General features: G+C 42.7%; 1 protein-coding gene across 5 annotated transcripts; it reads right to left on the reverse strand.

Annotated features, from left to right (window-relative positions):
* Positions 1 to 320: 320 nt before the first annotated feature.
* septin6 (septin 6) lies at positions 321 to 24,094 on the reverse strand. 5 transcript variants are annotated; one of them, XR_014553388.1, is made up of 11 exons: positions 24,058 to 24,094; positions 22,193 to 22,307; positions 16,929 to 17,124; positions 12,857 to 13,043; positions 10,986 to 11,147; positions 9,760 to 9,856; positions 8,029 to 8,197; positions 7,444 to 7,576; positions 6,980 to 7,170; positions 5,654 to 6,109; positions 321 to 4,204 (listed from the first exon to the last, which is right to left on the reverse strand). XR_014553388.1 is itself a non-coding variant. In XM_083652269.1 (11 exons), exons 1-10 carry the CDS (start codon positions 24,085 to 24,087, stop codon positions 5,264 to 5,266), a joined length of 1,284 nt encoding a protein of 427 aa, XP_083508395.1. In that variant the 5' UTR covers positions 24,088 to 24,094; the 3' UTR covers positions 321 to 4,204; positions 5,217 to 5,263. The 5 variants fall into 5 exon arrangements, 4 of the variants coding, with proteins under 4 accessions (XP_083508395.1, XP_083508394.1, XP_083508392.1 ...); XM_083652269.1 differs by lacking the exon at positions 5,654 to 6,109 and adding an exon at positions 5,217 to 5,267; XM_083652268.1 differs by lacking the exon at positions 5,654 to 6,109 and having other exon boundaries at positions 321 to 1,696.
* Between the last annotated feature and the right edge of the window lie 114 nt (positions 24,095 to 24,208).

The raw sequence follows: 24,208 nt of genomic DNA on the forward strand, positions 1-24,208 counted from the left end.
AGAGAATCACTTACTTTATATATATATATATATATATATATATTTTTTTTTTTAAAGAAATGGTATAATGCATTTGTCATGTTTAGGCTACATATTTAGTATTCATTCATTTTCGATATGCAAAGTTTCCATTCTTATCTTTCTACTTGAAATATTCTATAGGCTACATTGTGATATTGTGATTTTTGGTTGTTTTTATTTGTTTCTGTTCATAAGCTTGAGGTTGAGGTGAGGGCCTGTAAAACTACCGGTACATCAGGGGAAATATTTGCTAGAACAGTAGGCTGAAAATGAAAGATAAAAGCAATTATATAGTTGGATTGTTTTTCTTTTTTTTATTGAAAATGTACATCAACAGAATCAAACTACAGTAAGATATTGAGTAGTTGGTCATGTGGAGGAGTATTTAACTACAAGAGGTGATGGCAGATGCTAGAAAATTGGCAATTCTTGACACCAAAATATTTTTAACTTTACACTCAGTCACATCCAAAGATCATAGTTCATAAACAACAAGTCTCCACTTCAATACACAAAATATATCCTTATAAATTATATAAATGCATGGGTATTCTTCAGAACTAATATCTGGGATTCAGTTCAACTCCATCTTATAGTAATATTTGGCAAAATGGGTGCTAAAATTATAGGACAGAGCAAATATACATTAGTAATATGCACCAATTGAACAAAACAGCAATGGATGAGAAATACTGCAAAACAGAGTTATTAAGGGAGAAAACAACAAGCGGGTCAAAGGTCAAGATCACAGAAGTAATAAAATAAAAAATAGATGCATGCAAAATATAGAATAGGCTGGTGATTATTAAAGCACAATGTGTAAAGGGCATTAAATGTGACCTCCATGGTATTCAGTTGTGAAATTCAAGCACGGGCACCTTTCAAATTAAGTGCTCAGTATAAATATTGCTTTGGCTTTTGCATGACTGTGATGAGAAATTAATTTTCCTGTTTACTACTTTATGCGCATGATGATTTAATGATTCAAGAATGTTTCCATGAATTCTGAAGGAGTTTACCATTTAAAACGGGGGGTGGGGGCATTACCACTCATTATACTATTGCCACTTTCACACATGCCTGGAATTCAGGAGTTATCTAGAGGGCATCCGGATGGCGGTGTATGTGTGAACACATTTTGGTGAGCTGTGTGAACACATTTTGGTGAGCTGTGTGAACACATTTTGGTGAGCTATGCGCGCTCCCGCGATCCTCCTCCTATCCGCAGGTAAGCCATGTTTCAGTAGCGCTGTTATAGTGTGCTGTTTTGTATTAGGGAGCAACTTTCCCATTGAAATAAGACAATGCAATGCATAGTGCAGGTCATTGCAAATGTGTCTCAATTTAAAATCAAATAAAGGTTTTAGCTAGCCTGTAAATCATATAACTGTGTGACCCCCCCCACCCCTTGATGATTACTATTTACTATCAACAACTGTTAATCCTACAAGCCCAGTATCTGTATACAGCATCAGGTGGGCAGGGTTCCCAACTTGCCTGGGCTTGGCTTGGTGGTCAGAAATACCATGCAAGTCCACATAAGGCCATATTCAACAAAGGAGATGAGCTGGAAGAATAAAAATAGGTTGATGCAGTGAGAAAGAGGGAGAGGTATTGGTAGTTCTTGCTGAAGCTGCAATCCCCTCTTCAGGTGGCCAAGACAGATTAAAAGAAGCTAGAGAGAAAGAGAAATGCAGGTTAGAGGAGTTGCCCAAGCGACAGTACATACAAAAAGTTCAAGTCAAAGATTTAGAAGTGCCAGTGACCAGGGAGCAAAAAGAGATTTAGGTGCCATTACCATAAAGACAGTATCAAGTGCAAAAACCCTGTGATTACAGCTAAAATTGTATATTGTGTATAAAAGTGATGATAGGGTAATGTTGGCTCACTTGTGATGCGATTCGATCTAAACATTGAATACAATTTATAGGTGGTTCTAATATACTTGATTGTCGGTAGAAAATAGAAGTGAGCAAAAATAATTATTCACAATGAAAATGACAATAAATGAGGTGTGCATGTGTATTATCTCACTAACAAGTAAACAAGTGTTGTTAGTCAGAAACACCACAGCAACAACAACAAAAATAAATAGAAACACGACACAGACAAATAAGCATAAGCAAGAATTAAAAATGCGCAATGAGGTTAGAGCAGCTGTGAAACACAGATACAAATGGTTAACACAGATTATGCAGAGCAGATCATGATCAAGAAACCCAGAAGGACGGGGTCCACAAAGCCTCTGGTCACAACTGGGGTACTCAATACCCACAAAGGCTGGTCGCTTAGCAAAGCTTGAGGGCTGAGGACCTACTCAGTGCAGAGCCAGGGATTACTGCAAAGGAAAGTGAATACACAGACCAGTGAGCCCAAGATTAAGAGGGAACGGCGCTCTCCTTGAAGTATTTTAACCCCGGCACATCCTGCGGTCCCAAAGCAGTACAAACAAGGAATACATGAGTTGTTGGGGTTGATGGTGTGATACCTGCACCCTGTATGACCCTGTGTAAGCCAACAGAGATTATCCCATTTCATGTCATTTTCTCACTTCAATGAATCTAGCAAACATCATACAAACCCAATTTTCATTTGGAGCGAGGTTTGGAGAAATTACACTTCATGAAAACCCACACTTTCTTCTAGAGATGCAAATGTGAGGGAAGAGGAACTTGTTAAAATAGAAATCATTAGCATCAACATTCGTCTGGCTTCTCTAAGGAGCGGCTGTCTGGCAGACTTGGAAAGCACTGGCTCAAATTTGGGACCTCAACAAGAATCACCAGAAACGCATCATCATACAAATCAAGTATACCCACTTTCCCCGCAAGAATCATTTAAGTTTCATCTAATCCAATACTGCAACATTGATCATACACAATGATTATGGCTACAATTGCATTATTTGGTGAAAATTGGCCTTTATTTTCTTTTGAAATAAGGTTTCTTTTTTTGTATAACACTGAAAAGACAATACTGGTCCCTTTAGGACATAGGTAGGATATTATTACTAGGATGAATGACTTTAAAATGTGCCTTCATATAACGTAAAATAAAAAGAAAGTTACAATTGCACTGACAACATACCGTATTACACAAAATAAAAAATAATCACATTTGTGTAAAAACAAAAGTGCAAATGTGAAAGCTAATACAAGTATGCACATAACACATGACAATGAATGAGGTATGGGAGGAGTGGAAGAGATTAGGCTAATATCTACTCATGCATAAGGCTAAAATGAAACAACATCTGCAAAGAGGACATGTTGGCTTCATGATAAATACCAATATATAAATCAATATAAATGTTTATTAAGTGATTATGGCTGAGTTACATATTTACTGGAACATTTAATTTTGGAATTTCTGAATAATTAATCACAAACCCAGCCCATCCTGAACTTTTATTATTATTACTATTATTATAGAGTGCTAGTATATTTCAGACCCCCGCCCTTTTTGTGCCTTTGTTTATGATCTTGGGGGGATCAGTTATTACTGTGAAATCTAAACTGAAACTGAAAAATCGCTTAATAACTAGTGGTACTTCAATGATTACAGAATTGTTTTTTAAAAGTAATAAGACCGCTCTGCGACTTGGATTGCAGTGTCAAACTAGACTTTCTCTTGAGGACGGGGGTGTTTACATCACATGAATATCATCCATCTTTACATGAATAGCGGCTAAATCCTAGATTCAATTCTTTTTAATTCTGTAATCTACTGTAGATCTGCCCTCTAAACCAAGATATATAATGAAGTCCCACTGGCTGATGCCTGTTTCACTTTAGCCTCCACACATTTCTGCCCATCACAACAGTAGTCATGTATGTTAATATTGAAAGCACACTCAACCATGCAAAGAGTCACTGAACATGAAAAAAAAAGACTAGAATGCATTTTTTCATATATATAAAAAGGCTGAATAATGGCTTGTTCAAAACCATATAAAAGACAAAGCGTCATTCAGCATAAAAACGGGATATGTTTGAATGAGTAAAGGACTCAATTGATCGCATTGGCTGCGGTCTTCCACAGGGCAAGGGCGTGTGGAGGGAGGGTTGCATTATGGGGGATGGGGGGGGGGGGGGGGGGGGTGGGGTGCTGTAGGGGTGATGGGGTGGAAACTCATTCACAGCAGGACGGCCACAAGGGAGCGCTTTTCTACAGGAATCCTAAACTGGAAATGAGAAAGAAGGACTGTTATTGCTTTCTATGAGTTAAAACATCATCAGGACACACTGTGTCTTCACATCATTGACATCACATCTATATTAGTGACCAAACGGCATGTAGGAGACAACGTGCTGTCAAGGCAGGACGACAGGAAGCAGTTTGAGTGTGCAGGGGTGAAGGCTTTGTAGTGAATATGAAACTAAGATGCATGTAGTCGTCTACGTCCCCGCGTCATTAAACTGTCTGACAACCCAAACATTTAAAGTAAGCCGTCCAATATCTCAACCAGGAAGCTTGAACTGTTTGTCAGTTTCTTGCTAACGTGGACCTCCGACTGCATCAGTAAAACAGCAGCTCGTTCCCATCTCTTTAAAGAGTCCACAGCCGATTGAGGCGTTTACAGTGGAAGACAGATGTCTTCCTTCTCCTGCTCACTTCTAGCCTCCCCAGTGGCTGAGTCGCAGATCTCTGTGGAGTTGGCTTTTGTATCTACATAAGACGGAAGTGTGGGGGGGAGGGGGGGTCATCATATGGCTACAAGATCAACAAAACATGTCATCCCAGCAAACAGGGATGGGCCCTGAGGCTGTTTGCTGCTCCAGTCTGACCCTGCAGGCTCAGTTCAGCCTGAATGCTTCTTTGTGTGAGAGCATGGTCGGGCAAGGGAGGACTTGGGAGGGTCACAAAGGGAGATTGTTGTGGATTTAGGGAGGCAGATGGGCCAGTACAAGTACATCAAATGGGAGTGTGTGGTGGGCGGGGGTCTAATAAACTGGCTGATTTAGTGGCTGGCGCAGAGACTGTAAACAGAAACCCTGCCAACTCAAGGACATGATCTACTCCAGTGCTGCTGCTGCAGCAGCAGATGCTACCCATGATATAGGCCTGCATCAAACACTCTGAATGACTGTTACCCGTATCTCAAACTGTACCACAGATGATCCATGGGAATAACTTCGATACATCAAAGTCAAATGTGTTTGCAGGTTGAAATGCCTTCAAGGAGAGAGCCTTACCGGGAAGGAAAGGTGTCTCATGCAGCATGCAGCAAGTGTGGGAGGAGTTAACTGGAAAACATGATGAATGCAACATGGGTGACACATGCACTCACAGGACACAGTGACAACATGCAGTACCGTAACCGTACACCGTGACTTTGTCTTTTGGTGACTGAGGAAAACACAGACTATTATGGCCTGAAGGTTAAATACATCATTATAATCATTATGAGAAGTAAAAAGGTGTGTGTGTGTGTGTGTGTGTGTGTGTGTGTTTCCACTCCAGTCTGTTTTGATCAGTGACCCATAGACAAAGCTTTAGAAGTTAGAAGTTGCACAGCTGCCCCCTATAGAAGATAAATCTAAAGTCGGGGCTCAGAGAGAGAAGACGACGACGTGGCTGCAAAGAAAATGTGTTTAAAAGAAAAAAAGGGAAGAAACAAAGCAACAAGAACCTTCTCAGTGCAAGTGTCTTCTTCCTTTCTAACAGGCACGGAGTCACATCAGCTTAAACACACAACCAGGAGTGATTACCAACATGATGATGAGTGTCAACAGCAAAATGCTACCATACTACAGCACATCATCGTGCCTCACATCTGGCTGCAAAACACCGCCTCTGAGCATGATACACATTGGATATAGTCTTATGTATGTAGGAGTTAATGAGCTAAAAAAAAAACATAATTAAACCTGTTCAAAGCAATAATGGTATAAATGTTACAGCTAAACAGAGAGGATTTGGAAAATAAAGAGATTATATAGATGTAGTAATTTGTATGATGAATTTACGTCAAAGAGGATTGGTCACTGTTGTTGGTGTAAAATTGATGGCATGGAGGGAATCTCCAATGCAGACAGGCAGACTACATCGTATCCACGTGGCAACTGTAGCAAATATCAACTGTCATCTGAAAAAATACACTTTATCCATCAATTCCTTTTTAGGTTAAAGTAATGTTTACTATTAAAAAAAACATTTTAGCAACAGGAAATTCTGTTAAACACATTTGACTTCATGGTCGGCTTCATGGTTTTAGCAGAGTGAAGATTTCTGATTGCCATTCACTCTTCCAACTCTGCTGAAAGTTGGCTACACGTCAACTATTTAGGGGAGGACAGCTAATTCTTTTTTTTATTGCTGTAATCATTTTTCCCTATTGGTAATGAATTCTGGTCAGTCAGTCCTCTTGGTATAAATCCAGTGCTATAGTATCCACATTCTGTGTCGTTATGGAGAGGAAACTGGAAGCTTCCTGTACCCCTCAGAAACGAAGAACAGTCTGACAAACTGTTGCTTAGGCTTAGCCAGACCTTCACCTACTGTACACCTTCAACTCTACAAGATGATACTGAGTGAGTTCAGGTTGATTATGAATAAGTGGTGAGAGAGAAACCACTCAGCGCTTGGTGATATTAGTGGGACAGAGCAAAATTAAGCTCCATCTGCAGCACTTGTTCACAAACGGGACTGAAAACTCAAGGAGTTTGTGTTCTTGTCAGGATACAGCTACACATTTTGGCCGCAAAAGGGAAAGTATGATGCACTTCATATGGTCTCCAAGGAAGCTTTAAAACAGAAACAGCTTCACATATGGACAATAAACATAAACCATGAACACAATTCAATCAACAGTGCTCAGAAACTAATTTGGCAAAGAGTGTAAACAACTGCCAATGTAATGTGTGGCCTTGTTCCTCCCAAGTTCATAGTATCCAGGCTGTTCCAATCTTCAAACTGTGGTTGTAAAAAAAACACAAGGGAGGAGAATGATACTTACTTTTTCCTCTCTTTGTCCCTCTTGAGTGTGGTGGAGCCCCCTGCCTGCTGCGCTTGGTTCTGCAGGAGCTCTGCAGCAGTCTTTTTCTGTTTGAACATGTTGAGCTCGTCGTCCAGGGACTTCTTCTTGTCCTCCAGTTTCTTCTTCTCATCCTGGTGGAGCTTCTTCAGACGGTCAAACTTCTCGTGCAGCTGTGTGGCGGCGACAGAGGAAACAGGAGTGGTATGTCAACCAAGACAGGAAAACAAACAATAGTGATGTACTGATGCCATTCCAGGACAGGGAAGATTCCAAACATAATGACGCACACGCACACGCGCATGTACATGTATGTATGTGCACACACACACACACACACACACACACACACACACACACACACACACACACACACACACACACACACACACACACACACACACACACACACACACACACACACACACACACACACACACACACACCTCTTTCTCTGCCTCTTTGAGCTCAGCCTCCTTCTCCTTGACCCTCTGGACAAACATCTGCCTCATCTCCTCTTCCTTCTTCTGCAGCTCACCCATGAACTCATTCCTCTTGGCCTCATACGTCTCCTGCAGGCTGGGAGAGGCAGGAGGGAGCATTATGCATTCTATGCATTATAATGCACATCCAACGGCAGATGAGCAAGAGAATGAAAGGAGCTGATGAAAAGTGGACAGGGAAGCGGGAAATGTGACGTACTGTATGCAAAGTTAAAGAGGAATCAGAGAAGAAACAAGAAGATCAGAGGAAAGTAACAAAAAAAACAAAAAAAACTACAAGTGCACTTGGAGAGCGCAGACCTCCGCCGAGTTCAATAGTGCAGTTTGCTATGATATGCAAATTTTGTGAGTTGGATTGGATCCGTTCAAAAATGTAATGGTTTCTTCCTCGGCCCTATGCTACACTCTTCCACAAAGTTTCATGAAAATCGGCCCAGTAGTTCCCATAATCCTGCCAAAAGACAAACGGCCCTGAAAACATGACCTCCTTCCTTGGCGGAGGTAAAAATAAAAAGCCTGGTCCCCTACCTGAAGGGTTTACTGTCAGGGTCTGTGTCCTTGAAGCCCATCTCCTCCAGTTTGCAGCGTCGGTAGAGCTCATAGTGGCGTGTGTGCGTCTGCTCCCGCAGGTCCTCCATGTTCACTCGGATCAGCATCTCCCTCAGTTTAACAAAGTCACAGTGATTCTCGTTCTCCACTGCCAGACACACATCACAGTGATCATCAGAAAACACTAGCATAACAACACTTATGCCACAGCTTATAATTACAATGCACCATAAGTGCACAGTATTTCATGGACTTATTCCTGCAGACAAGACACCATACAAGTACAAATTAATATTGTTTATGTCCTGTCTGTGGCACGTCTGTTGAGTTGGATTCAGAAATGAGCTAAGTGCCACACTTCACACACACATACAAACACACAGTCAAGTCAATAAGGGGCAAACAGAGTCCAATGTCAGAGAAAGCCTCAGGCCAGGAATATTGTATTTTAGCTACTAGTCCTGGCCTACCAAACGCACGCATGCACACACACACACACACACACACACACACACACACACACACACACACACACACACACACACACACACACACACACACACACACACTGAGAGCTATTAGGATTACTGACAATTTGGAATATACAAAATTATTCGTGGTGTGGATTGCTCAATTAAGTCAATAATAAATCAATGGAATCTATCTGTGACAGATAATTTCCACTGCAATACAGTCAAGCTGCGTTCCATTACACAGTGTACATAAACAGTACTGCCTACTCCTCCTACTCCTCCTACTCCTCCTACTCCTCCCTGCTCTCTGTTCAGGGAATGTCGGTTAAGGGGACTTCCCGCGACAAAATTCCTCCTTTCGGAACACGTCACCAATGCAGACATTCCTCTGTGCGTTACCCTGGTAACATAAACGAAACTGGCTGCTACTACCCACAACTAACATTAGCGCTGCTAATGTTTGTTGTAATATTGAAGTTACATGGCTATGCTAGCCAAACCAACATTAATTTAGTTTGCTAGTAGTTAGAAGGTCAACAGTACTCGTTTCCCTGGCCTAGAGTGTTTCATAGATTTGAGCATTGTTGTTTTTATGTAGGCTCAACTTAACCACTTAAATAGTCACATCAATAATGATAACGTTTGTTTCGACAATACAGGTAAACTCCTTTTGTAAGCTCCAATACTTCTTTTGATTATTTTCAGCAAGGCGCAATGACTGATGGGAAATCTTGCTTGTCAACTTCCAGCGAAGTGAAGAAGAACCATTGTTCAATTCTTCCCCGCACAGTTCAGTTCCCTTTGAACTGCGCCTTTTTGCTCCCTACGGTATACGGCCATAATTTAAGCCCAAGTGCAAATCTTTGCTAGTTTCTAGCACTCGAAATCTGCCTTTTTTCTTTTAATTACCACTGGGTCCCTGAAACACACCCTTTGATGTATTGACCCAGTGGTAATTCAAATAAAAGAGTGGTAGAAAGTTGCAAAGATTTGCCCTTGCATTTGAATCTTACTTAACATGGCTGAAGAGCCTGTGCAGTCCACTTGCTGCTGCAGCTCATACATACTGTGTAATGGCAGAGAAGCTGCTGCAGCTAAATGAGCTTCTGTAAGTGGCTATGCGCTACAGTTTGCTGCAGCTGTTTGAGTCTAGGCCCTCCTAAGTGTGGAGGGAGTCGCTGACGGCCTGGGAAGGAGCTCCCTCTGGTTTCCTGTGCAGGATGTGACCCGGGCTTACCCTGCACCGTCCCCCAGGGGTACTGCCGCGCCTTCACCATCTTGTTCCCAATCTTCACCTCCTCCGTGCTTCCCACCACGGCAAACGGCAAATGGCCCTGCGGAGCAGAGGGGGAAAAGCACCGTCGGTGTGCTGTCGCCATCCACACCTGAGACGACCTTCTGACTCTCCTCACCACACATCAGCAACCACACTTACATGTTATCCTTCGGAGATTCAAGAGTATTAGTGAAAATATATTTATGAATATATGAGGAATCAGGATTAGTCCTACTGCCTGCATAGGAATGACACACACCATGTAATTTATACTCGTATTATAAGACATTTTTACAGCACCTAGTTTTCATAGACAGCAAAAACAAACAGCGGTGACACGACCCACAAATATGGAGGGTGGATGAGCTTTTCTCGGAGCAGATCCACGGTCAGACCACACACCACGCAAGAGCTGAGAGGCAATTGTCTAATCAGTCAGAACCAGTAATGGCATTTCCCTATATCAATCCTCATACAGCCTCAGCTCATGTGTCAGCGGGCGCAGGCTCGTTCCCACACTGCCGTCTTCCTGCAGGGCGAGCTGGCTGACTGTGTGTGAACACCCTCCTCCCTGTTGAGAGACACACTGAGTGGGGTGGCTTCCTGACAGCACGCACACAGACTGTGCCTGTCCCCAGTCTCTATCACATGTTTACGCCACTCACGCGTAGCATTGTGTTCAAATGACAAACAAGCAAGCTGTAGGAAGCACCACTGTATTCTCTCAAGAGAAAGGCTAGGGTTCAGGCTAACCGCCGTCACCATCTTTACCTCATTTACACTACATAATGAATGAGGGTGTATATCATGATTATGTTATTGTGAAGGAGAGTCAACCTCTCTATAGTGTACCGCAGGAACGATTTGGTTAAATGCTTGAAATAAGGTCTGCGGTTAAAAAAAATAGTTTATGAAACAGTGAACTTTGTGTTCAGCAAGATAATCTTCACAAATGAGGACCACTTTTATGATCTTTGAAGCGTAAATGCGTTTTTTTTAAACACGACTTTAAGAAAGTGCTTCAAAATTCCATTTGCATTTTACACGTAGGAACCAGGAAGTGCAGGGACTTCTGGGTAAGCTTACAAAAATACATCATCCATGCGGTACTCTATTAGACAACAAAGTTTTAGTAAAGCCTGTGGGAAATAGGAACAAAGGATTACTACAGATGTTTCGAGCCTTACGTTCATAGTGGAGTTGATCTCTGCCACGGTCTCGTCGTCGGTGGGGAACTGGTAGATCTGGACCCCGTTGCTGACCAGCTCACTGGTGATTTTGATCTTGAACTTCGTCAGCTCACTCTTGGAGATGGCATCCGACTTGGCAATGATTGGGATAATGTTGACCTGTCATTGCGGAATGGGATTTTCAGAAGGCTGACGTAGTGACAAGGTGTAAACAATAATGCTTTCAGGTTTGCAGCTAAATATAGAACTCCTTAGAGTTAGCTGCCTGTCAGTTCCACATTTTTTTCACCTCAATTGGTGTAGTCTAAATTTGGAAAAGGAGCTGTATTTGAGCTGTATTCTTTGACAAGCACCATATAGTTCAACAAAACACTACACATCATAATTCTGGTCTTTTGGGAGTGAACGTGCGAGCATCTCCACTTCAACCACATGGTTATTTCACATCTGGGTTAAATACGTCAAGCCTCTTGGGACAATTGGAGAACATCTGGTCAACAGAGAATATTATACAGTGTATATTGTATATAAGCTGCATACACACTCCAGCTTGCCCCTTTTGGATGCCCGGGGGTTGTAGTGATGTTTTAAAAGGTTTTAAAAGGGGAAATTAACAAAATCTGGAAAGATTCTGTGTCTCTTTACAACATGCCACAAGGCCTCTCTCTAGCTCCAGGGATGTTTTTTTAAATCAGGCTGATGTGTATTTCAGACATTCACACATCCTTGAGAGCACAGCGATGAAAATAGTAAATGCAGTGCAGAGGGCAGCAGACCTCATCACACGGCAGTGACAGTCATAGACGGCAATGATTTTGCCAACATTTCCACGACCCATGTTTGATGTGATCACAATGAGACGAAGAGAGGAAGTCAGAGTCAGGAAGAGAGCGTTTGCTTTAGTAGAGCATGAATGAGGAAAAGACTCAATTCTGAAAGACTGAGGCAGGGGGGATTCTCAAACATCCACCCACACCCACTACTGGCCATAGTGGAGAGGCTGCAGTGCCCACACAGCAGCATCTGTTTTTCGGCCCTGCCACCCACACAATCCCTGAATATTTGCTCTCCAACTGCTTACAGGGGATGCAAGCCAAGGGATGCTAGGGGTCATGTGAATAATAATATTCCCGTAATAATATAATATAATATAATATAATATAATATAATATAATATAATATAATATAATATAATATAATATAATATAATAATATTCCCGTAATCCCACATCACGGTCTCCCCCTGCTCACTCCGCCTCCCTGCTGTACGTGCACACAGCAGCAGAGGATCTGCTGTTGCGAGAGCTTGCCCTGGGGCACAGCTGCTCTGGCAAACAGTGAGGTGGTTCTTTGTACAACAGCCAGGAGGTCCATGCAAATCGGCTACTGGGAAGGGACCTTCGAAAAAGGAGGCAGCAGCGGTCACCGAGGCGACTGCGTTTCACAGCTGACCTACACCGACGCAGTAACCAGACAGGAGCCAATTTGTATGCTGGTAAATGGCGGGGAAACGTTTATGACCCGTGACACGAGCAGCTGAATCCAACGCTGTCACTGCCTACAACAACGCAGCGTCACACAATGGATTTATATCTACCATGGGCCAAGTCCATCCTGGTTCATTTGTATTCTAACAGTAATTCAGTTACATTCCTTCAGCTCTTAAAACCATCATTCCTGCACAGTTGTCGATATATCTTGGTATTAATATCCAACTAACAGGAATTATTAAACTAGAACGCCTGCTGGAACTGATCCAGGAGTGAACATGTGGCCCTGCCCTGATCCAAATTCCCTCCCACCCTCCATCTCCAGGAAACTCTGAGTTCTAAACAGATCAGCTGGTCGATACGAGTACGGTAGCTCACCTTGCTATCAAGTTTCTTCATGGTCACCAAGTCCAGGGACTTGAGGGAGTGTCCAGTGGGAGCGATGAAGTACAGGCAGGCGTGGATGCGTGTGTCATGGTAGCTGTGTAGTGTGCGCTTAATTTTCAGCTCCTCCTGCAGGTATGCTTCGAACTGGGTGTCAATAAACTCCACGATGGACTTGTAGCTGTTAAAGAAAGAGGAGGGAGGCAGTTTTAAACACAATGAACTTGTAGCTGTTAAAGAAAGAGGGAGGCAGTTTGAAAGATGCTCAATGGGGGCGTGTCTTTTGTGTTTTGTGACTATATCTGAAGGTCTCTAATGTATTGCTGCTTCCATAAAATGACCTACTCGGCCAACATAGTTGAGAGTAATAATAGGCCCTTTTCACAGCAACCGTTTTGAGGTAGTAAAGCAGGAAGTAAAGCGGGTGTAACAATTTTGGGATATGAAGTACCTAAGGAATGTAAAATGATGTATCTTGGAAATATAAATGATTGTGGTATTGACAATGATAGATATTTAGCCAAGATATTATTGATCACAAGCAAGAAGGCAATAACCAGAAACTGACTGAACTGGACTGAAAAAGACTGAACCCCCTACTATAGATCAATGATTAGAAATTATAAGGTTTATAAGGGAAATTTGACCTATCAGATTAGAGTGAGAGAAGATGTTTTTGCTAACAAATGGGAGAAATGGATGGCTTACGACACAGTACAAAATGATCATGGACCAACAGATACATACAATTCAGTATACTTTTTATTTTTGTTATCTGTTTTGACTTTTGTTTGTTTCTCTTTTCCTTTTTTCTGATTGTCAACAAATCATAAGTCAACATACAAAATACTTAAAAGTAACAAAACAAAACAAAAGTGTAACCAATAACATTAACGAGGACCCTGGCACAGGAGCACCTAAATGGAATGGACCCATTATTAATGTTATTAGTTACACCGGCTTTACTTCCTGCTTTACCACCTCAAAACAGTTCCTGTGAAATGGTTCTCTAGTAAGCTACCTGTGATGGATTTTTCACACATTATGTTATATTGTGATAGCATTTTATATTATGTTGGCATTTTAATATAATCATATATGTAATAATCTATAGATTTCCATCACACTACCGGTCTTTAACTGTGAGTTTGCAGATAGGCAAGTGAGGATCTGGAATAAGGACTTTGCTGAGCCTCTTCAGAGAATCATCCAACAGAGCAGAAGGAAAAGATGTGTGAGCCCACGCATCACAAACCATATCAAGCTTCAAAGGAATACGGCTACAAAAGCAGTATTCACACAGTATCTGCTCTCCTAAGCATGAGAATATACACACAACCACAAACGCACAAACACGCACCTTATGTACATAGGATACCCTGCCAGTGGCTGTTCACATGACTATGAATGTTTGCGTGTGTAAAATGCAGTTAGCCCACATCCCCTCTGTGGTCCAGGGTTCGAGACTGATGCCGTGCTGCCTTCTGGTTAAGCTCTAGTTCCCCGCTGGCTTTGGAGAGCTGGAGGTCACATGACTTCATCCTCGCTCAGATCTCTCCTGACGAATACAGTTAGTCATCACATGTTGCAGGGCAAGATCAGCAACAAGATCTCTTATCCAATCAAGTGCTTCCAAAAAACAGGGCGATGTGACGGCTCAAATCCCCTTCACGACCAGGACGAGTCTAAACGCTGTACTGTGGAGTTTTTACCACGTGCGCAGCGCGTGGTCAAGAGAAGGCATTTTGGGGTGAGTCAGGCATTCTGTCATCAGTGCCAAACTTGGGCTGTTGAAACAGTGATGATGTCATCAGTGATGTGGGCTGTTGAAAGATGTTGTTTCCTCAAATGGGCTTGAGTTGCATGAGGTTGCCTGCATGCTACATGACATGACATGACACTGGGCCGTAGATATATGTACATATATATATATATATATATATATATATATATATATATACAGTACCGTAAATTCCGGACTATAAGGCGCACCGGAGTATAAGCCGCACCTGCAAAGTTGACTATTTTTTATTATATAAGCCGCACCGGACTATAAGCCGCGGGTGTTTTAATGGTATTTTTTATTTATTTTTTATTGTGTTTTAATGTTTAATTACCATATGTAAGGGTTCATGCACAGAGGGGATTGTCGGGAAAGAGATGGCTGTTTGAGGAAGCTCCCATTTATTAACATTTCAACAAAACAACATAACACAACACCACCTGTGTTGTTTTTTACAGTGCACACAGTGTCCGCGGTGTGGTGAAAAGAGGGCAAGAGAGGAAATTAAAACAGAAGTGGATTTATAGTTAGAAAGAGTGCTAAAAAAGAGAGATTTTTTTTTTTTTGAAAAAATCCATAGATAAGCCGCACCGTTATATAAGCCGCAGGGGCCAAAAAAGGCCAAAAAACGGGAAAAAAGGTGCGGCTTATAGTCCGGAATTTACGGTATATATATACCGTAAATTCCGGACTATAAGCCGCGGCTTTTTCCCCGTTTTTTGGCCTTTTTTGGCCCCTGCGGCTTATATAACGGTGCGGCTTATCTATGGATTTTTCCAGCAAACGGCCACTCGGGAACCTCCAAAATCTATGGATGTTGGTATGAGGCAGAACGAGAGCAAGACAGACATTATGAGAGCGAGACCCTGATTGGATGATGTTGCAAAAAATGTGCCTCGCGACCTGATTGGAGCACTGTGCCACTACTCTCTCTCAGCCACTACGGTAAAACACCCTCCCTCCTCCCTCGCTCCGGGGGGAAAAAGGCAGCGATTGAGCCTGAAAGACAGTCTGAATGAAATTGAATGTAACATTCCCAATTCTATGTATTACATTCTAAAAAACTAACAGCAACATTTTGGAAGGCTAAGCCACACAACTAGCTCGTTGTAATCTAACATCATGCTTCAAAAGATGGAGAACTGGCTGTGTTACGACGATGGCGGCGATTGAGCCTGAAAGCCATGTCTGAGACAGTAGCGAGACAGGAACAACAACAACAGCAGCAGCAGCAAAGGATCATGCACAAACCCGAGACGAAAGGGACTGTCCGTCAGGGCGCGGACGACTGTGTCAGCAACTCCCTCCCGACTACCAGGAGAAAATTACAAACTTCGGCGAATTCACACAAAGAAAGATCAAGGAATATTCCATCGGACCGGAGCAGATCATAAATATGGATGAAGTGCCTTTGACGTTCGACCTGCCTCTCACTAGGACTGTTAACAAGAAAGGTGAATCGTCCATCACGTTGAGAACCACAGGTCACGAGAGAACGAATTTCACTTGTGTTCTTGGCTGCACAGCATCTGGAGTAAAGCTCCCGCCGATGGTGATTTTTAAGCATCTCACAATGTGTGATTTTGTCTGGGGATTAGTGACCTGACTTTTGTTTTGTTGAAATGTTAATAAATGGGAGCTTCCCCAAACAGCCATCTCTTTCCCGACAATCCCCTCTGTGCACGAAGCCTTACATATGGTAATTAAACATCAAAACACCCGCGGCTTATAGACCGGTGCGGCTTATATAAGAAAAAAATAGTCAACTCTGAAGGTGCGGCTTATACACCGGTGCGCCTTATAGTCCGGAATTTACGGTATATATATATAACGACAATCTGCTTTGTTTGTGTTTGTTTATGTGCTAGAAGTGTGCTTTTCAGGCCTGTCCATAATGGCACATAATACAAAATCCAAGGTACAACGTCACTTTAATTATTGTATCGCACATCCAAACATTTTTTATTGCCTCCACCAAGGAGGTTATGTTTTTGCCCTGTTAGTTTGTTGTCTGTCTGTCTGTCTAGATTTCCATGAAATTCGAACAGAAACTTGAGCTCAGAACATCTCTCAGGAGAGCTCAGAGTAATTATGTGTGACGTGAGTAATGAACTTTCTCCTTCAGGTTGTGTGCACGGCACGCTCAAGTATGGATTTCAGCTCGTAACCCAAAGACGAAGCTCATTCTCACACCACAGCGGTCACTGTGTCAAAGAAACCTTCTGCCTGGGAGCTCTCCTCGCTCTGTCTGAAAGATGTGACAGATGAGCGGGACTGCCTTACCTGTCCTCCTTGTTGATCTGGTCTCCAAAGCCCACGGTGTTGACCACGGTGAGTTTGAGGCGCACGTTGCTCTCCTGGAGTTCGTAGGTGTTGGACTTGAGCTGGACTCCTGGCTGGTTGTGCTGGGTGGGCTCGCCCTCAAACTTGGTGTTGAACAGGGTGTCCATGAGAGTGGACTTCCCCAGACCCGTCTCCCCTGGGAAACACACAAACAGAAAAAACCTTAATCAATACTGTCTTGTGTTACTGGGATCCTACAAATGTCTCAGGTTCAGTGAGTCTGCTCCTGGCTTCTCAGGTTCAGTGAGTCTGCTCCTGGCTTCTCAGGTTCAGTCTGCTCCTGGCTTCTCAGGTTCAGTCTGCTCCTGGGTTACAGGTTCAGTCTACTCCTGGCTACTCCTACTTCCTCCCTTCTGTTTTCTTTCTTTCCCACTACTATTGATGTTTTAGCTACATCGCCTTGTTCAATTCCCACCCAATTCACGCAGGCAGGAAGTAACACAGGTGCAAGCAGGACAGGGGGTTTCCAGCTCCCAATACATTTGGTGATCCGGTGCCGGGGGCCTCGTTACCGTTTTGCTTGCACCTGTGTTACTTCCTGCATTTTAGATACACACAATTGGTGAATTGGGTGGGAAGTGAAAAAGGCTAATTGGTCACCTCTTCATGAATTGAGTGATATAATAAGCTGCTGCCCTGCTCAAGCTCCCGTGCAGATTTATCAGACAACCTACTCAAGGGAACTGAAAAAGGCAGGACATCAAGTGAGAACAGATTGAATGAATGTGACAACAGATAGGTAGAGTAATTCTATGATTACAGCTGCTTTGTAAGCCTGTAATAGAAATAGCAGCAGAGCAGACCACTGTTTTACTCGTGTGCTGATTGTATTCTGACATCAATTCAGTGTTGGAGGCTGTCAGCTGACTCAGTTTCCCTGCTCCCTCTGTAAGAAAACCTATTTTTGCTCATCATCGGAGCCTGACCTACACTCTGAGCATGCTAGCAGGATTACACGCTGTGTTCCAAATTCACAAACTATTGCTCAGAAAAGACATGCAATGATGCAATGATGCGAGGAAGAATACTGGACAAGCCAGAGTCTGTTTCCGTGCCCCTATTTCCTGTTTGGGAGTAGAGATCAGGTCACTGTGGAGAAGCTTTATTTGGCAGGGCTAGCTGGAGCGTCTTGTTTGGACGAGCTCCAGGCCCACACTGAGAACTGGGGTACCGCTGAATGTCTAACAGAGGGATTATTTCAACCAAAGCCTCAAGAATCATAAATAACCTTGTGCAGAAAGTTCCAGTCATTTTTGGGCCCAGGGGAACTACACATCTTTACATTTTTGCTGCCCTCTTTGTAATTTTAGACCACACACACAAAAAAAAAGAAGGCAGATCACATTTCTTCGCCTCAACGCCTCAAGCTTGCTCTACTGGACAAACGCTTACTTTGTGAGTCACTCACACAGCAGACTCTACAGACTGCAACAAAAGATGATAGGGGCCTACATCCACGCTCCTTCCACAATCCTGAGAGTCACTAATACTTTGTGTGGAGCGTTAACAATGTCCACCAACACAAAACATCAATCACATCAATACCATTGAAACCATGGCCATACATGCAGCATTATTGGCCTTTTCCACTTAAGTTTGCAGGCTATGAAATAAAGCATCTTCCCCTCAAATGCTTAAAAATATCATGTAATAGTAGTGTAATATACCATATTATAGCAATATTTCACACAAATAGGTTGCTTACCATAAGAGTTGGACACATTACTGCAATGACAACAAACATGTTCTATGCTTTCATAAAACCCTAGTCACTCAGTGTTAAGGATACTAAAATCCCCAACATGGCAGCAAGACACAATAGCAACACCATCAGAAATGTGATTTACGTTTCAACATTTGCACAGTGGAGTTAACCTTACGAGGCAGCTAGATTCGCGAGATCACAATCGTTCTAGAAATCCATCTTGCCACGCTCCAAGCTATTTGTTCAACTCCGCCCCAGCATCGGGCTGAACCAATCAGCATCCAGAGGCAGCTACGGGTGGGATTTAGGTGTGGCGACGATAGACGGTGATAGACAGATGGTTCATCCAATCATCTGCCAGGTATTTTTTGGAGCACGCCTGCCCTTTTCGAAAACAGTTTCCAAAGATGAGGTCCCAGATGGTTCTGTGTAACAAACCGTCTGGCAACGTCAGGTTATGGGGGAGTGTACAACAGGCCTAAACATTTGTGAGGACTGCGTGAACATGAGAGACACAAGTCTGCTCCGTCTCTTCCACTTATTATGGAAAATGAAAACCCTGACAGGAACGGGCAGAGGAAGAACATGGCTAATCACTTGGTTGCAGCAGCACATTTGAATTGCTCTTGTGGACATTTCACATGCTCTGGAAAAGGAGAATGTGTGGGAGAATGGCCTATTCCAAATAAGAGGAATTATTTTACTATGTGCTGCAGGCAATATGCAATATTGTCTAAAACCACTATATTTTATTAGTTGTGACTGAGTCCACAAAATGACATGCTGTAAGAGCCAAATCAGGGGTTACCAAACGTTTTCATCTTGGGAACCAAAAGATAAATTTTGTGTCTCCCTGGGACCAAAACTCACAAAAATTATGGTAATGAGTTGCCATGACGACCAGTTGGCGACCCACCCCCCACGGGTCCGCGACCCAAATTGGGTCCCGACCTATGGTCCCGACCCATAGTTTGGGAAACACGGAGCCAAATGCTTACTTTGAATTGATACTTCGTTTAGTTTACTAACATCCCCATTAGTTGCAGCAAATGCTACAGCTATTCTTACTGGGGTCCGACACATAAAGTTGTAGTTAACACGCACAATATATTTACATACAACATAATATCGATGTAGCAAGATGAAAGAATTCACTGCACAACACAGTACACTTATTCAATAAATGTCCGTTCTGTAGTCATTGCTCATCAAAATCATATTTGGTCCATTTCATGCTTTCATATCACGTGCGATCGGGCTGAAACTTTCAGGAAGTCTAAAGAGCACCCCTGCAGGTAACCTGACGGAGCCGGATTTTTTAATTTGGTAATTGCCCTAATTACCTAATGATGTAATGTCACTCGAGCAATGATGACATCATGTGGTGACATCATCACTGATGACATCACTCACTGATGACATCACTCACTGATGACATCATCATTGAGTGCTTGAGTGACATCACTGGTGACATCATCAATCTAACAACAGTGACATGATGAATTTGATTTACCTGCTTGCTGGCTTTTGGTGTTCGAAAGGACGCACATCTTCTGATAGCAGAAATCCCACTTCCCATCTTAGCAGTTATCTTATTTACGTATTATGTTTTGTCCATGATAGTCTATTATCTATAATGATACTAAGAAGCTTTGTTTCACTTGTTTAATACACACGTCATTTATTGTAAGGTTTAGCTCTGGCTATTTAATGATGGTGTGGTTTGAGCCAAATACTATGCTACAGTATTAGTCTTCGACATATTAAGAACCAGTTCATTTCTTTTTGACCCATTCAACCACTGACTGCAACTCTACATTTACAACAGTATTTAACTCATTGGTTGTGAGTGTGGACGTGTATGGTAGAATCATCTGCATACATATATTAACTTTATTTAAGAGAAGTGGTAAATCATTGTTAGAAATTGTGGAGAGTAAAGGTCCAAGACAACTCTCCTGAGGCACTCCACACTTTACAGCAGACCTGGGCATTATGCGGCCCGGGGGCCAGATGCGGCCCTCATGGTGGTTCTGCCTGGCCCGGGACTTCTAAGACAAACCACACCATTTTATTTATGAAGTTAGAAAAGTAAAATGAGATGACCTAATTGGCTTTTATTTTGAAACACTTGTGTGTTGTGAGTGTGCTTCTTCTTGAATAAGTGCACAGTATATTTTCTATAATTTAATCAAGTGATACAATTAGAGGTTACGGGCCCCCAGGAAAAATAATTGCCCACCCCTGCTTTACAGGCTGACGTCAGAATAACTGTCACTGAAGAAGTCTTTCTGTTAACTAAATAGCTCTCAAAAACAAGATAATGCAGACTGATCAAAGCCATAACATCCACATTTTTTCAGTAATAATTAATGATGTCAAAAGCTGCTGAAAAATTTAGCAGCACAGATCCAACCATTTTCTTTGTTCAATGTGTGAGAAATAATTGACATCTGGGTGTCAATTCTGCACCAGGGATGCAAACTCATGGAGAGTGAAAAAGGTGACGGATACCAGGGCTGATACAAAACCACTCAAAATCATTCAGTTAAGTACCCTATTTTGGGATCAAAAAGGTGACTGTCACCTAAAGGTGACTAGTTTGCATCCCTGTGCACTTAATGACAGTGAAGTGACATTATTTGCTAAAATAATATGGGATATGGAATGAAATGCAGAATACTCCTCAATGTCTAACAAATAACGCAGAAGGCTTGCATTATCTCCTTCATGATAATCTGATTTAAGTAGCTAAATAGGCCTGTCATCAGTCAGGTGATCAATAGTCTCGCTGGCCAGCCTCCTCTCCCTTCCGTCCGAGGAGTCTAGCGCCGCAGGTCTCCATAGTGGGATTGCGATGGGCGGCGCTTAGCGGCAGTGCCCTTGGAAAATAGTTTCCAACAATCCAATTTGCCGTTTTCAGCGTGTAGCAACGAGCTATCGTGTAGGTTTCTGCCGCTAGCTTGCTAGCTAGTTAGTGTTGTTGTTTTCACTCAGGTGGCAGGGCACTATTTACAGCGACACACAGGGAGGAGGGAGCGGAAGCTGCTCTGATTGACATGGTCAGAGCCAATGACAGAATTTGTAATAAGCCGGGAGCGGACATCCGGCTGCCACCGAAACAGTCGCTCCAATGGGAGAGCAGCTGTAGAGCAGGGGAGGGTTTATCCTGTTGCCTGTTTCCGCTGCGCCAGACTCCTCAGACAGAAGGGAGAGGAGCCTGGCCAGTGAGACTAGGTGATCAATGATCTCATATTTAAATTAAATAACTGTCCATGGTCATTTTTGGATTTCCTAACTGTGCCCAGACCAGAGCGCACTGTATCTGGGAATGCTTTCCTTGTTAGCCATAGTTGACCAGCCAAAAGTCATGTAAGTGGGTCAAACACTGAGTAATTTGGTTTGCGTCTAGTGGGAAAGCCTGACGTACACTGAAGCAAATACGTCCCAGCCCCGAGGAGAGAGAAGAAAAACAGTTCTGTGCTTGACACACACTTACCAACGCAGAGGATGTTGAAGCAGAAACCGTGGTTGACAGACTTGTTGACCAGCTGGTCGGGCATGCTGTCAAATCCAACATGGCCTGCCAGAGGGACGGAGCGAGCACCCTCTCCCTGCAGACAGAGGAATATTTGATCAATATAAAACATTGGATAAATAGGTAATCTGATCAATCACTGAACAACTTCTGCATTGGTTTTTAGGTATGGATTGCCTTGTCAGCATGTTGAGCTCACGCCTGATGTAAACATGCACAGGATTGTATGTAACATTTTATAATTCACATGTTCTACTTGATTATCCAATGGAATAATAATTTGAGTGTTATTCTGTAAGACATTTCCGCCATATTTGATCATGTTTCTCTTGAAGACAGCTTTAGGGGTGCTTTTATATTCACTTCCTGTTTCCTGTATGCCGACTGTCTGCGCTCAGTTGAGACAGTTAGACACCGCAGTCTACTTATACAGTACAGGAAGGTATCATTGTTCATTGCAAAATGTCATGCACGTGTGTATCTTGGCACTCTGGTTTGAACCCGTAAACTTGTATTTGTAGTTGGTTGTACTTCCACCCATTCTGCTGTCTGTTGCAGACTTTGTATGTAGCATATTTCTGCATGAAAGTGACAGCTAAACTGCTGTGAAAGCTGTGTGCAATGCATGTGTGGGAGTGTGTGGCTGGCTGGTGGTGAGCCTCTCCATCTCCAGGCATCCTACTTTTGCAGCCTGCATCTACATTGTGAGGCGCAGGAAAGCAAAGAATTTAGATTATATGGCATAGCTCTAAACCTCAGCAACCCCGCCATTATGTGGCTTAATATAACACAACTTTGCTGTCAAATGTAGACTTTGAGTCATTGTGTGAAAAACGTTCAGTTTGAGAGACGATTAAAAATAACCTGACAAAGCTGTTGGTGTCAAACAGTTGTGAATTATTTGGATAGTTAAAACCGGGTTTAAACAGCTGAAGGAGCTGTTTGGAAAACCGAAGTTGACTGCTGGACAAATAGCCTGAACTCCTCAGATGCAAGTGCAACATTCCTGAAACAATTCCTACATTTGGAGACACTCACAGCCAGCAGCTACACTGTGGGTTTTCATTCATTGGGCCACAAAAGGATATCAAACTACACAACCTTAGTATTCTGAGGACTTCTCTGGGTTTAGTGGCTTCCATATTTCTTTTATCCAGTCACATTTTTGACACATAGGCTTCGCACTGCAAATTGCAGGCCTATGTCTAAGGCCACATAACGTTGACCAGCAAGAATCTTTTACCCATATTTTCTATGTAGATCAGACAACGCCCGACTGAAACTAACGGGACTGACAAGGGCATAAAATAACAGCGGAAATGAGCACGATAGATAGCTATGAGAATGAATGGCCTCCGGTGGCTTGTGCTGGCCTCATGATGGAAGGCTCTCTCAGTTTAATACAGTTTTGCTATAGTGTTAAAGTCAATGGCTGGCTACACAAAACGCTATTATTAGGATGCAAAGTGTGCCATTTAAGAGAAGTAGAGCGTGCAGGCGCCAGTGAAAATGCACACATTTTTACTACTGGGCAACCATTCTCAAACAGGCAAATCTAAAAGATTTATATATCGCTATTCTAATATATTTTGAGCATAGAATGCAGCCCTTTTTGCGTTTATTGTCCATAGACTAGAAATGGATGGGATGAAAACACGGGGGTACGTTTAGGCTAATTATGCCACATTACACATGAATGCACATAGTAACGCAATAATACAATCTTTTTTGATGTATACTGAGGGTAACACATTTCAAAATGTATGTATTTATAGTAATAAAACAACATCCTCAGTTAAATAAATGGATGAAAATAGGCTACTCACCGCCTGCCTGGCGATCTCAGTTGACGCCATGGTTGTAGCTGGGACGAAACCTCTCAGCCCAGCAGGAGGAAGCTGCACGGGATACAGAAAGAGGGGTTGAGTTCAGACCCGACAACACGTAGCAAACCGTTTATGGCGGTGCTTTGAACAC

This window comes from Poromitra crassiceps (assembly GCF_964638095.1).
Source record: "Poromitra crassiceps genome assembly, chromosome: 15".
NCBI classification, from domain to species: Eukaryota; Metazoa; Chordata; class Actinopteri; order Beryciformes; family Melamphaidae; genus Poromitra; species Poromitra crassiceps.

What these genes read in the sequence shown, in the direction of transcription:
- septin6 (XM_083652266.1), bottom strand. Translation starts at nt 24,087, where the DNA reads ATGGCGTCAACTGAGATCGCCAGGCAGGCG. An exon ending in CAGATCAACAAGGAGGACAG is followed by an intron (nt 13,044 to 16,928) that starts GTAAGGCAGTCC and finishes TTTCTTTAACAG; the next exon opens with CTACAAGTCCATCGTGGAGT. An exon ending in TCAAAGAGGCAGAGAAAGAG is followed by an intron (nt 7,171 to 7,443) that starts GTGTGTGTGTGT and finishes GCCGCCACACAG; the next exon opens with CTGCACGAGAAGTTTGACCG.